We start from the raw sequence: 14,718 nt of genomic DNA, 5'->3' as shown, positions 1-14,718 counted from the left end.
TCGCTGTGTGTATATGTATGCGCGTGAACGATATAACTTTCAATAATTTCCTGAGATAGCAGCAAGTTTGGTACACTATGCTTCACGCGGCGCATACATATTTTATAACGTGAGGTTACATTATATTCACATAAAGCACAGCGTTATCCCAAGCTTTGTCTACACATTAAAGTCTTTATAACGGCACGTGGTTCACATCAATTAGTAATTGGCAACGGAAACCAGTATATATTATTAATAAATCGCGTTACATCGAGAGCGCGGCGGCGTATTCTTTGTGAGCGAGAGAGAATCTGCTGCGTTGGGCCAAATTTTGCGCGCTCTGTTAAAACGGTACGGATTATCGAGAATACATTACAATAAATTCCCATGTAAGCATAGTGAGCCATGTGCGCATTCGATATACTGGCGAAACACTTCGCGTAAAATCCGAGTGATCCCGTGGAAATAAAGTGCGTCGAATAGCGTTTCGTTGGATTTCCATCAAAGACCACGAGTTTACGCATTTCCGATGTATATATATATATGTATATTTATTTTTCGTTCCGTCTATAAACTCGCGATGTCGACGATATTTTTCGGTATTCGAATAATCTGTTATTTAAATTCATACGCGATATATTATATAATGCACAATTTTTTAAACGTGATTTCGATAAATTGGACAATGCGTATACAATTAATCGTTTGCTTGCATGGATAAAATTACAAGAAATAAAATACAATCAAACTTTGCAAACTACGATGTTGGCGATGTCTCATTAATTGCCATCGCGCACGAGTAATCGCGCTTGTCAATATCGCGTTTCTATTATTATACAAGTGTTTAGCGCAGCGGTACGTGAATCGAATGCGACCATACGTTAATCGCACATATGTAATCTCCATGCACATGTGCGAAGCAATGTTCAGGATCGTCACGACCAGTACAAACGATGTTTAGCCGTAGCAATATACTAATGGTATGTACATAGAAATATAGAGAAACGAATATACGCTGAGTATATTTACAATGAATTAATGGGTGCTTTAATGCAAACTCCCCCTTTCACCCCTTCCCCCCGCTTTTATGGTCTACACCCCATTAGTTTAAACAGATACCTCACACTGACGCGCTCTCGCATCTGCACATCTACATAATCGGTACCGGAGTATGCACCAAATTAAACACTCGCCGCTGAAAACTGAACCGTGTTATATAATGGTATCCGCGGGTTAGCAGAATGGATCACATTACGATTCGATTTTCATTATGTTGCTCTTTTCATGGGGACCCTCGCACCATTCGCGTTTACACTAAATTATGAAGGAATAAATACGCACTCACGCGAGTTTAAAGAGATCTGGTGCGAAATAAAAGTGATTTAAATGTACTTCAATAGAAAGTAACATGTATTGTAGAATAATCGAAAGTGTTGTGTAATTTGGACAAATGCAATAGTAGAGTTACTCACCGGAATACGTCTCGGTCGGCATTTGATCACTTGGCACAGTGAAATTTCCTGATGCGTTCGGTGGGCAACCATTTCGATTTTGTTGCGTGCGTAAAGTATGTGTTGCGTGTAAAGACGGTCCGCGCGGCGGCACTTCCGGCGGCGCAGGTTCCGGAGGGGAATCCCTACCAGTATCTGGAAACGCAAGACATTATATTTATCTTCATCAAATGCAAATTGTTCCTTATAGTGCAAATTGCACTTTAAAAAAACTTAAACAAAAAGAGTGAACGAAATTGGATAAATAATATTTTGTTTTGCATAAATGCGTGCGATGTAACTGTATAATATGTTGTGTTTAATTACATTGAATCGATCATTTAAGAAACCAAACTATTTTTGTTAGTATTCAATAAATTAAAAAAGTTTTTTTTTTAAAACTTTTAACTTTTGAGAAACTTTGTAATTTTTTGTTATGCAAATTCATAATTTTGTTAAGAGTTCTACATGTATATTTGGTTTCTCAAATAACAAATTCATACGTTGATAAACTCAAACAATTTAGTATTTATTTTGTGGATTATTGATTGAATGATTGTATTGGTGTAATTCCATCCATTTTGCTGCAATATCATTCTCTCTTACAGTGCGGTATTCATGAAATTGTAGTCTGGCCACATCAGAAATGCCGCGAGCAATTAAGCGGTATCAATAATTAGGCATCTTTTCACTACATTTTATGCATGCAAAGAATCTATCTGCAATTGCACGACAAAATTAATTATCCATTACAGGCGAAGGAATGTACAAGGAAATAGTGAATAATACTGAATGGAGTACTATAATTGAGATATTAATGGCGTATTGCAATGTACTACTATCATTAAGCATAAATGTACATTAAAAGCTGCGACGATAGGACGATAAGAAATGTGCTATGTGTGTCTCGGTTTAGTAGATGTCAAATACAATAATCACGCATACATATGTACGAGTAACGGATGTATATTCTGAGAATTTTGTGAATTCTTGTTTTCAATATAAACTAATTATGACGATATTTAATAGCAATAGTAAAAATTTTCCATTTCTAACAGCATTTTCTCACCGCCGGCCCTTCGGGGCTCAGTGTTGCAGGCGTTTCTGTAGTTAAGTTACTTATAAAGTTGTTCAAACTTAAAAGGAACTTCACCAAAGAATAATTAAAGTTACCTAAACATAAAGAGCACAAAAGAGCGCCTACCAGGCATGTCGAGGGCAACAAAAATATTTGAGCGTATACCCACGAAAAGTTTGTGTCTTATAGAAAGCGTCCGCATAATTAAAAAATAAAACGCTGATTTAATTAATGCTTAATTAATGTATCGAATACATTTTGAAAATAATATTTAATTTTAAAATAATTTTTAATTTTATATCTTATATTTGTCGAGATATATATATATATATTTTGACTTGACACATTTTATATTATTTATATCAGTTATAATTAGGAATTAGCCGAAACAGCCGACGGTGACACAATAAACCGATACCACGTTGAGCATATATACATAATTGGAGCAATGTATAACCATTAAAGGTTGTTAATGTTACAGAGCACATTATTGTAAATCAAGTTTAACTGCAATACAGTGGTCTATCGCGCTTTCGTGAAGCTACGTAACTTGGTTGCGGTAACTCGGATGTAGGATAATGGAATTTCGGTCCCTGGTCCTGCGGATTAAAATCTATTAAGCGAGTCGTTATACCTGTAACTTATAGATGTATGTTGTAGATGTCAAGACAATTACTCGAACTACATAGTAAACACAGTACTGAGTTTAACATCTTACAAGTTATCACAATTCTTTGCATTGGCAAACCACTTTGTTCAACACTTTACTAGCAGAAAAGCAATAATATATGAACGAAATAATATTTGCAAAATTATACATGTCAAATAATGAATGTTTGTGTCTCGAATTTTCTCACATCACATTTGTTGCATGATGCTGTGTTCTTAACTATAATTATTATAATTATTAAAATGCTTATACACATCAATTTAAACGATAAAGCTATACTTTCTACTGCTGACTGCTTACATACCTGTAAAGTAAATAGGCCTGGGCAGACCTGTGTGCGAAGAAATGTGCAGAGAGAAAAGTGCATTAGTGCGGCGGGATTAGCATGTGCACATGTGAAAATTTCAACAAAAGATTGCGTCATGCAAATGGAATGATGAGCCAAAATTTAACTTATTATTTACAATAGATATATTTACATTACTGTACTAACTTATTATTATAGGCAAATTTGCACGAAAGCGCATTACGGAGCGTTTCAAATGAAGAGTCATAATCCTCTAATTATAATATTTGAGCATATATCTCATTGAGATTCTGCTAATAGTAACATTAGTTATCGATGTGGGATAACAATAGGTCATATTAACTGGCGACTCTTCGTCGACAGGATTATGGATTTTCCATTAATTAATTGATGCGCAAAGTGAATATACCAGAGGGAAAGGAAGGTGCTATTTCGTGATTAATTTAATAAATTCACGCGAAAGATGAAATATATCACAAATGCATATCAGAATGCAATTGAACCGGATGACATTGAAGGTTAATGCAATCATCATGTACGTGAATCGCACGATAATGATACAATTGCAATACGCTCTTTCGCCTCTCGACAACGCTTTGCACCACCGAAGCTATTTAGATTTTCCGACAATTTTCGTCGTTATCACTTGGCCAGATCGAAGTCAAATTAATCGCAAAAATTATAAACGCGATAGAGGAATTATTTCTGCGAAGTCACGTGGGAGCGGCGTCGATATTTTCCGTAATAAGCGGTCATAATCGCTTAATTAAACTGACCCGTGAAATGCGCAATGCGTAGCTGTCATCACCAGCCGCGTCCATCGCATACCTCGGACAACTTTACCGTCGAAATATACATTTGTTCCAGTTATATTGAACAATTTGCCGGCACCGTTCGAGTGCTCGAAACACCTGTAACGCTCAATTACAAAGTCGATATCGCATCGACGATGGACAGGAAAAATCTCGGGGTTGCCGATATCGCGATAGAAAGAGAGAGAGAGAGAGAGAGGGCCACTGCCCTCTTCGAATCGTTACAGCGTGTTACTTTATGCAACTTATAACAATATAGTACACACTACGGAATCATTTCGGCTTCGTGATCGTTACACCGTTTTACATGCGTACGCGGCGTGATGTAGTACCGAATTAAAGCCCGAGGTAAAGGTACATATTTGAGGAAGATTCTTCTGAAATTGCGAAATACGCTGTGAATATAACGCTAAATTGTCGGAGTATGGGTGAAAGAGTAAAAACCATTTAAATTTATTTCGCCAGTTAAATTGCCAAAAGAAAAAATCTCGACACAAGTGCTGGGGAATTTTATGATTGAGTGAATTTTTAATGGATTAATTATATTGATAACAAACATTTCTCTCTCTCTCTCTCTCTCTCTCTCTCTCTCTCTCTCTCATGTATTTATATCAATGTATTCGATATGTTATATTTTCTCTTTTATTTATTTTATATCCAAATCTTTAGATTTACAGATTTTCGCATAAATATTTTACTAAATGACTTATTGTGCCGTGTATGTAAATTTGTCAGCATAGCTAATTAAACGCAGCAAGGATAGGAGATAACGTTGCCCGCATGTGAAGGTTAGATCAATACGATTCCAGCCAATTATGGCTAATACTGGTACATCATTGACCAGTGGTCAAACCGCGTTACTGTCTCTCATAAAGCATAGGTTAGCGTTTACATAACGCGCAAAATAAATCATGCAGTTTCTAATGGCGATAGGCGCAGTGCAATTTCATTCCGCAAAATGATGAACATGATATAACTCTATAATATAGATTTCGCTATTTACATCATATGTATATAGCTTACTCGTTGAATTTACATTTATTAAATTCGAATCAAGATTCGTTTCATTCATTTACCAATTTAATAAATATTTTTTTAGGAGTTAAAAAACTGTTTTGCTTATTTTACGTTCAATAATCGTAAATCTTAAACAATTTTAATCACAAATCACATATATAAGTCACGTTTTAATAATAACTGTAATTATTAGTTTTACTAGTTGTAATTTTTAAATATTACGAGATATCTATATTAGTAATAAAATATATATTTTTTTATCACACAACAAAATTAAATTATTTAAAACATCTTGTTTAAACATTTTCCAATTAAACCCTCCCAACTTTCTTGACATAATGTTTAAGCGAAATTTATCGATATTGCTTTAGATTGTTATTGCCGACGTGACACGCGTACACATATAGCTATTTGGATTAGTACGACATTTAATTGGACATATTATTGAGCAATATAACGTCGCCGGGGCGATATGTCTTGGCCAATCGTTGAGAGCCAATTATGTAGCGCGCGCATCACCGATACCGAGTTCAACCGAGTTATCCCTTGTCCGCGGGCAGCGAGAAGGGTTAGTCAGACAGTGCAAGGGGATGCAAGGTAGCCGACAGTGACTTGATGCGGTTAGCGATTCGCGTCTGTAATTCGATTTGTCGGTCTAACGCCTCCGCGTCGGAGAGTACACGTTCATGTAAATACGAATTATTTGCCGGTACTATGCCAGAGCGCGGAGTATTGCCGCGATGGTAGGTACTGTCCGATGACCAGTCCGACGAATCGTTCCGGCTTGACTCCTTCCGGACCAAACACAGTCTAATAAACCGAGTTAGCATTCGTGAATGCTTCGTCCGAACTGTCTCGTACAATTTCTGCGTACCGCATTCGCCGCCTTCATTCGCGCAAGACACACATTTCCAGCCATGCACACTACCATGTTGTTGAATTGCTAGAACGATTTTTTAACAATTTTTAACAATTTTAACAAGGTTTTTAACGATTTTTTAATTGTATTTTCGGACTTTCAATACAAAAGTGAAGTAGTGTTACCGACTCATCTGTACGTTTGACCAACGAAAGTGCCTTTAAATCTTTTTTTTCTGGTTATCAAAAAAATAATCGACAAAACGTAATCAAATATATTCGAAATAACGTAAAGTTTTTCATTTATAAAATAAACTTTATGACAATGAATTCGCGAAGGTTATAAAAATTCATAAATATCACGTCGCTGTAATCCGAGCATTATACGATAATTTACGACAATTAAGCTGGCGTATTGATTACATTTTATTTGAATTATTTATCTTAACGTATTGTAATAACACTAAAAAGTGATGAATCCATGAGTTCTCTCTCACTCTATACGAATAATTAAAAGATCGCATTGCAAACGATTAAATGTAATAATAGATTCGCGTTGTCACAGATATTCAGTCCGGAAAAAGGTAACCCAATAAAAAGAAAAGAACGATAACGGTAATGGCGAACACGGACTATTGGCATAGTTCGCAAGTGGTGCTTCAAATTATTCCTATTCGGCGAAACCTGGCATTTATCCAAGCAGACACACTTGCATATAGCTTCCTGAATGGTCAATGTAACAAAAAGTATTCGATTACCGTTAGAATTGTGATGCGAATTAACTGTTCTTTATTAAACGCATTGTCTTCTTAAGCAATAAATTATTTATTCTATCCTGTTATCAATCATTTATCAAAAATATTGACGTACATTCGTCGCGATGCACGATTTTTTTAAATCTTTTGCTCGACTATATGAGTCAATTGATTTCGCGCGGATTTATTTTGTTTGTGTGTGTAATACACACACACGCACACACACACACACACACACACACACACACACATATATATATATATATATATATATGTCTATGTATATATATATATATGCAGAACCTACTATAAAACCTACATCAATCGGACGAATTGATAGCATCAAGCTTGCTGGTGCGCGTGATTCGTTCCACGGCATTAAATGCAACAACCCGCATCAGAGCCCGTCAAAAATTACCAACCATCATTGAACGATTGCGAAAACCCGCGGAAAATTTATTTTTCACCGATAGTGATTTGTTTCTGCGTATATTTACGTGGTGTGTGCAATTATTAATTTTTACAACAATTATATTTTTTTTATTAATTGATATAATTGCATATACATTTCATGAACTTGATAACTTAATAGTCGGATAAAGAAATAAAAAATAAAAAATAAAAATTTAACAAATAACAAATTTAAATTTATAATAAAATTATATTTCTTCATATTTATTTACTCATCAGTTTGTCTAACATTCGTTAATCTAAAGTAGTCTATATATTCTGTACAGATAGTCAACACTTGTAGAGGATTATAAGTAACGTGTGTTAATTTTTTATCTCACGACGATAAATACACCTATTTAGCGAATGTGTTTCATGCTTTGTGATAGTAAATTAACGTAATGTAATGTTATCGAGTTTCGCGCGTACACCAATTCAATAACGATCTCCTAGACTGGGTCACATTAGACTACCGGCGGTCTAATGTAATATCAATCGTCTTTCTGGCGATGGTGCGCACGCGGGGTTAACGCGGGTAAGCTCTGACCGTTGGGAGCCATTTGCTAATAGATGCCGCGACATGCCTCCATTAGACCGCAGGGACATACTGGCAAGCAATATCCCATCGGAGATTCAGACTCGAATTACTGCTTACGAGATCCTGGTAATTATACGTGGGATCTCGCCGCATTTTATATAACACTGCTTGTTATCGTCGCTATTTTCTTCGGTTATATTACACGTATATTATATAACTATATTCTGCATCAAAAAATTACAGTATAGAAAAATATCAATAATTAATATTTTGTTAGAACTGAAATTGTGAAAGTAAATTGTTAAAAATAACGTATAAATCTAAATCACGGAAAGAAAATGATCAAAAACGATAAAGTAAAAAAATGGAAGGGAAAAACTTCACACCACCCTCCTCAAGATTACTCTATCTTTATGCATGATATATCTTGGTTTGATTTACATATACTATATGTATTATATACATACGATGTATAGCTGTATCAAAACGCACGCGTTGCAAATGCCCGCGCGTGAACGTCAGGAGCTTAATCCGCGTCGTTAATTTCTACGGAACCTAACGTGAATAATGCGATCGCGCACTCAGGTGAGCGGGAGAAATGCGGCCCTCGAAGAACTGAAATTCCGAAGATAACCGTCTACGAGGTGTGCGATGGTGGAAGCTCGCTCCTCATCTTCCCTTGCGCCAGCTTTCCACCCGACTATCCTTCAACGCCCTTTCATCCATCCATGATCTCGTCGTCGTCTCGCGATATCGGCGAGACTAATTGGCAGCCAGCATCCCTCGAAGCCGACGTGACCACATCGACGTCGCGTCGGCACGAAATGAGATCCGGCGAAATTTCGTTTAAAACTTAGCCGACGAGCGTAAGCCGCTCTCGTCGACCGCGGCCACCGCGTCGGCTCCTCAAAACCACAAAGCTACTTTCTCTCGTCTCTCTGCTGGCAGAGCGAGAGCTGGCGTTATACGGTGAGACGACGCTAAGATAGCGCGCGCGCGCGCGCACAGCTCGGGAACGACGAGAGACCTAAATACTGTTGACGTTTCGAAACAATATAGTCGCCGGGGTCGCACGCTAACTTCGACAGTATGCTCTCTAACTAGCCGAGCTCGGGGGCCAACTGTTAACTCCGTTAGCCCTTCGGGCTCGAATCTTTCTCATTCTCTCCTCCAGCGTTCGCGTTGCGCTCTCATTGCCTTGCCCGTTACCGACACTGTTGGTGTTGCCGTTGGTACGTGTATCGGACAACAATAAACCTAACTGCCAAAATAGAAGGTCCTATAGTTATTTAATGAGCCGGCGCATAATTTAGTTTGTCGATTACGGCATTGTTCGCCGGACGATAATGCGGGCTCCAGAAATGTTTCCCTTTGCCAAGATCTTTCGCCTTTGGCTTGTTTCGCGAAGCTTCACAGTCGCGCATGTGTGTTAAAGGGAAGCGCGAGACGAGGGATGCTCGTAATGAGAACGATATTTGTAATTAGTACCGCGGCTACGTACCTATATTTGCGTATTGCTTTAGGATAAGATTAACAACAGAGAGCGCGTTTTCTTGTGCGTCAAAGTTATTGCTGAGATAGTGCGTAGATGAGAATCGCTGTTTTGATTAATAATAGTAACTACATCTTGTGCGCGGAGCTTGTAAAAGATCGAGGTTGAAAATGCTTTGTAAACGTACAATCTCGAATAATTGATTACGCTTGCGCTGCACGTTTATAGCGAAAGTCTCTCGAGAGGTACGAGAAAATGTGTAAGATTCGTAAATATCGAATTTCACATATGATTTCTTCTTTTCCGCCAGCGTGTCTGAATGACTATTAATATTAAGCTTTTAACGAGGAACACGTTTGCTCAAAACCCGATTTAACTTCGGCCAGGGGCTCGATACCAGCCAGTAACTCGATTAGTCCAGTAATCGCATTTGAGGCATGGATCGTTAACTTATCGCACCGCGGCAAATTTTACGTCGTGATTTAAAGGGTCGATCCGCTCAGGGCGATCGGCAAGAATTTATTCTGATCCTTCGCAATTGTATCGATTTCTTTGTCGAAATCTTTAATAACGCACCAGTTTTATATTTCTCACTTTATTGGGATTCAATAATATTACCAATACTCGTCTCGAGCAACGATACGAATGGCATGCGATATGATGCGATGGTCATGCGTATGAAAATAATTATGTGCAATAATATGCGCGAAAATGAAAAAAAAATGCAAACATGTTGCCTCACCGTTGGTGAGATGTATGCGAGTGTGTTCATCGGGGAAGACAGTTTCAGAACGGTCACTCGCGGTAGAACTACTGCTCAAAGCGCTTGCGTGACCTCGACGTGTTCTTCGACCTAGGGTACCGCCGCCGGAAGTCGTCTTTTTTGCGGGCGCCGCGTAAACGGTATCTGCAATGAGAAGAAGATACAAATATTTTTAAATAGCCGGATAAGAAGTTCTTTCCCTTAGGTAAGAGCGCCGGTTTTGCTAACGAGCGAGAGTCGTGCCGCTTAATTCAATCTTCCATTAGCGCGTGGACAAAGAAAATTCTTGAATCCCTTTAATCCTTCCGAAATTACTTTTAAAGAAGCGAAATTATTTGTAAGATTAAGCGAAGGCATTTTTCGTGTAAGCTTACTTTTAACTTTTAACAAGTAACTTTTGTATATTCCGTCTTAAAAATTATAAATTCTAATAATATTTTAACGATTGCAGTGAGATATGTAAAGTGTTTGGACAAAAATTTTTTAGCGCGACTAAAGGCATTTAATATCTAAGATGAATATGAAATGTCATATTAGAGAACGAGTTGAAATGATATAGTTGTTATGTATTATACTTATATGTCATATATCGATTATCATTTTATCGTCTCTCCCTCCCGGAAAGAGTTCATCTTGCACGCGTTATAGTTGTAATGTGCAGTATAAAATTGCGTTTGATGAGATTCATCTTGCGGTGAGCCCGTAAGTATCATCTTGCGTGCGCACCGCACAACCCGTTCGCGGTTCTAATTAACTCCCTACCATTGCCGTTGCGAGATCTCTCGGAGGATATGCTGCCGTTATAATGATGCCGGCGAGAGTTTGTGCTTTCGAGGGGAAACGGAGAAGCTTGCCGATGATTCGGTGTCAAGGTTGGGGGCGGCGTAGGGAATGGCGTTGTTGGATTGTCCGTGGTTGCTGCGCCTTCCGTGTCGGATGCCGTACGGTACGATCTGTCTCCCGCATCTGCGTACAAATTAATCACACGTCAATGTCGTTCATTTTTATTAACTCGGCATATTCAACAAGATATATAACATATCATATTTTTAAATTCTTAAATTAATTCTTTATTTCTTCATTTTTTCATTAATTAAATAAGATTGATTTTTGCATGTGCTGCAGTTATATCAGCAATATTGAACTCTCTTGTCGGTGTGAGTTAGACGTTTATCGTGTTTAATCTACGAGTTCTTTAAACCCGTAGTAGGCTACTTTTGCGGACTACCGCGAACACACATGATGATACCACATATAACAATGTGCATCTCATCTATCTTTTCACCTATCTCGGAAACAGCGAGTCTTTTATGAACGCAACCATCGTTCCGTTTTAGACAGATCCTCCGCTGCGATTTTACTGTTTACCTAGCTTTTCCGTACCTCTATCGTCAGTCGACATTTCCGCCAGCTCTCTGTCAGATTTCAACATTTCATCGCGCGGTGCCTCTCTGATTTACATTTGCTTAAGCTGGCACACATCTAAACTGTTAAAGGCGCTTGTCACCAAAATAGTGTCACTCCGAGAGAGAGTGCATTACTCGGTGCGCGCGATAGCGGAACATAAGAAGTGTGGACTAGAGGAGACTTTTCTACCGTAAGAGATGCCGGTGTGCTCGGTACACTAACACGCACAATGCGCGTACGTATATAGATACGGCTGTATTTTTAACTACGTTGACGTACAAGGTGTACCGAGAGTTATTTCTTTGAGGTATATTCAAAGATACGCAGGGATGACGCTGAAAGGATAGAGTGAGAAAATATAGTTAGCCGCACCGAAGAAGGAATTTCTCTGTGTGACATATTACACACTCTCAATCACCCTTCTGTCGATGATAGAACGCTATCGTAAAATTACTTTTACTTTCAATTTTCGGAATCTGTCTTCAGTGTGTATATATATTCGATGAAAGTTTAGTAATTAAGAAAAGTAGCGTATATACTTGATATACATCCTTTTATTAGAAGCAAATGACTTTGCGATATCACGCGATCGGCCTTGTTAATTGGCAGATAATTGCCGGTTGTAGGAATGCACGTTCTAATTCACTATTAAACTTGGTTGTGGCGGACAAAGGGGTAAAATCATAGTGGGAAAAGATCGGGGTGGGAGTTTTGTATGGAAGGGAGAACGAGATCGAATCTTGTCGGTAATTAATGAGTAAAGTTTTACAAATAGCCGAAGGCGTAGTCACTAAACGCTTTAGCGAGCTCGTGAATCCCATTCACGAGCAGAGTATCTGTATGCAAAAGTCACTTTTTAATTGATAATTATTTCTCGTGCGAGAGGGAAAGAGATAGACGACATCTCGCGATATGTTATACTATGTTGTTAATGGATAAAAATATTTTAGGAAATTGCGATCAAAAGCTTTAGTATGTAGGTACACACATTAATTTTTTTAATTTCTAAATTAAGCGCAAATAAAAAAATATCGAACATATAATTTTGACAATCTCGCGCTATCATCTTTTGTTCTATCACTTCTCACTAAAAATCGATAATCGAGCGGTAAAAAGAGACTGAACGAGGGCGTTAATTGCGTTTTTGCCTCGCGTTCTAAATGTTGTTTGCATCGAGATGAACGCGATCGTCGGAAGCGACGCGCGACCGCGGATTGACAAATCAGATCGAGGGAGGACGAGGAGCTACGCGCGAGCGCGGAACAAGCTCGAGGCGACTTGCGGGTTACCTCGGGACATCAAAGATTCGAAGTGCTTTCTGCCGTCTACCGCTTCTCTCCCTGCTCGAAGCCGCCGTTGCAGGCGCACTCACGATATAAAGAGAGATACGGCCAAGATGGGCACCGTGATAGCCGAGACGTCTGAGAGTGAGTAGCCGGGGCAGTGGCGCTGATATTGCTCGCATTAAACTTTCATATTCAATCTTGCCACCCACCGTTGGGGCCCTCTTTCCCGCTCTGCCGTACGAAGAGAGCCCCGGCATCAACCCCACATGTAATTGTGTTATGCCCTCTTCTCTCCCTCCGTCGTCTCTCTCTCTCTCTCTCTCCCTTCTTTACTCTTCACTAAACCCCAGTCGCTCTTCCTCCTCCGACCTTTCCTCTTCTCTACCCATTTCCCTTCGGCACGACCTCGGTCACCCTCCCCTATCTTTTCCCTCTCGCTCACGCGATTCCGCTACACCCTCGCGATGCTTTTCCTTTCTATATTGGATTTTCTAATACATATGGATTCACGAAAATGTCACCGTGACGTTTAAGAGGATACGTCGTCGCGTCGCTCCTTCATCGGCCACGTCGCTTTCAGACGGATAGATGCGACAAATGACTATGTGATTACTATTTCTTTCGGTCCACGTTCTTTATTTGAAATAGCAAGATGTGTCGATATTAGGAAACGATATACATATATATTGCATGACAAAAATTATACATTTTTATGAACAATGATAAATTATTAAATTAAGGCCATGTGTAACGAGCAATACGATATTATTTTATTATTTAGAAGAAAATTCTTAATTTGAAATAATAATTACACAAACGTTTCGAGCTCTACTTGCTCCTCTTCAGTGCGCAAAAAAAAATAATGATAATAAATAACGATAATAAATAAATACATACATAAAATTCTAATAAAAAATCCGCAATACATAGTCAATATAAGTTATATAGTTAAGTCATAGTTAAAACGCAAAATATATTTACAATGAATTGAAACCATTAAAATAGTTCAACAAAGTAAGAACCCAATTAGAAGCAGAATGATTCGTCCGGTTATTCATAAAATATTTTAGAATTATTAATAAAAACTCGGAGTGCTCGTTACACATGGCCTTAATTTAATAATTTATCATTGTTTTTATTGTCATACGAGCTTGAGCATTGGTATGTGATGGTTTGATTAGGTATTAATTTTGCATTACATTTTTATGCTTCTTTAAAATTAAAAAAAAAAAATAGTTTTTCTATAGAAGCAAGATATTACAAAACATGAATACATGATGTTTCACGTGAGAGTTTCGCGCGTAAACGCTATTATAGCTTTAGTTTAAATTAAATTCTAGAGTTGAAATCCTCTCGGCATAAAATTGATATAATCAATAAAGTTTATAATAATAATATAATAATACTATTTGATAATTATTAATTACAGTAACGTTATAATATCTAAATGGAAACTCGACGTTCGAAATTCATTGATACAATGCAAGTGCTTTCTCTCTCTCTCTCTCTCTCTCTCTCGCATCGATCGCGCGAGAGTGTTAACCACGTAACAACATCTCTCGCTAGCACGTCGACGTAGCAAAACGAACAGTCGGCGCTTATCTTTAATCGACCGTTAATCATCGGCGCCGATCGCGTGCTCACCGGTGTCCCCTTTCGACACTCCCGTGCGAGTGCACGCGGGACTAGCCGGACGATTTATCTCGCAAAGCACACGGGGGCTGCTCCGCTCTGCCGCCCGTACTCTCCCTACACTCGCTCGGAATTTACAGTCGTGTCTCGTCCTGTCCGGTGGCATTTCTTCACCCCGACA

General features: G+C 38.4%; 1 protein-coding gene across 7 annotated transcripts in view; it reads right to left on the bottom strand.

Moving 5' to 3' along the window:
* The window catches only part of Ten-a (Teneurin-a transmembrane protein), a 472,969-nt gene that overhangs the window by 277,984 nt on the left and 180,267 nt on the right, over positions 1 to 14,718 (bottom strand). For 4 of the 7 annotated variants that reach the window (XM_029314061.2, XM_029314062.2, XM_085488619.1 and 1 more), the window contains 4 exons: positions 10,975 to 11,178; positions 10,192 to 10,356; positions 3,525 to 3,551; positions 1,455 to 1,628 (listed from right to left, as the gene is read on the bottom strand). In XM_029314061.2, the coding sequence (XP_029169894.2) occupies positions 1,455 to 1,628; positions 3,525 to 3,551; positions 10,192 to 10,356; positions 10,975 to 11,178 (570 nt within the window). The remainder of the gene's footprint in view (positions 1 to 1,454; positions 1,629 to 3,524; positions 3,552 to 10,191; positions 10,357 to 10,974; positions 11,179 to 14,718) is intronic. The other 3 variants (XM_085488618.1, XM_085488620.1, XM_085488621.1) reach the window with 2 other exon arrangements.

This window comes from Nylanderia fulva, unplaced genomic scaffold, assembly GCF_048542155.1.
Source record: "Nylanderia fulva isolate GAGA-0341 unplaced genomic scaffold, ASM4854215v1 Scaffold7, whole genome shotgun sequence".
In the NCBI taxonomy this organism is placed as follows: Eukaryota; Metazoa; Arthropoda; class Insecta; order Hymenoptera; family Formicidae; genus Nylanderia; species Nylanderia fulva.
Note: the sequence above shows the minus strand (reverse complement) of the source record. Positions and strands in the feature narration are given on the sequence as shown.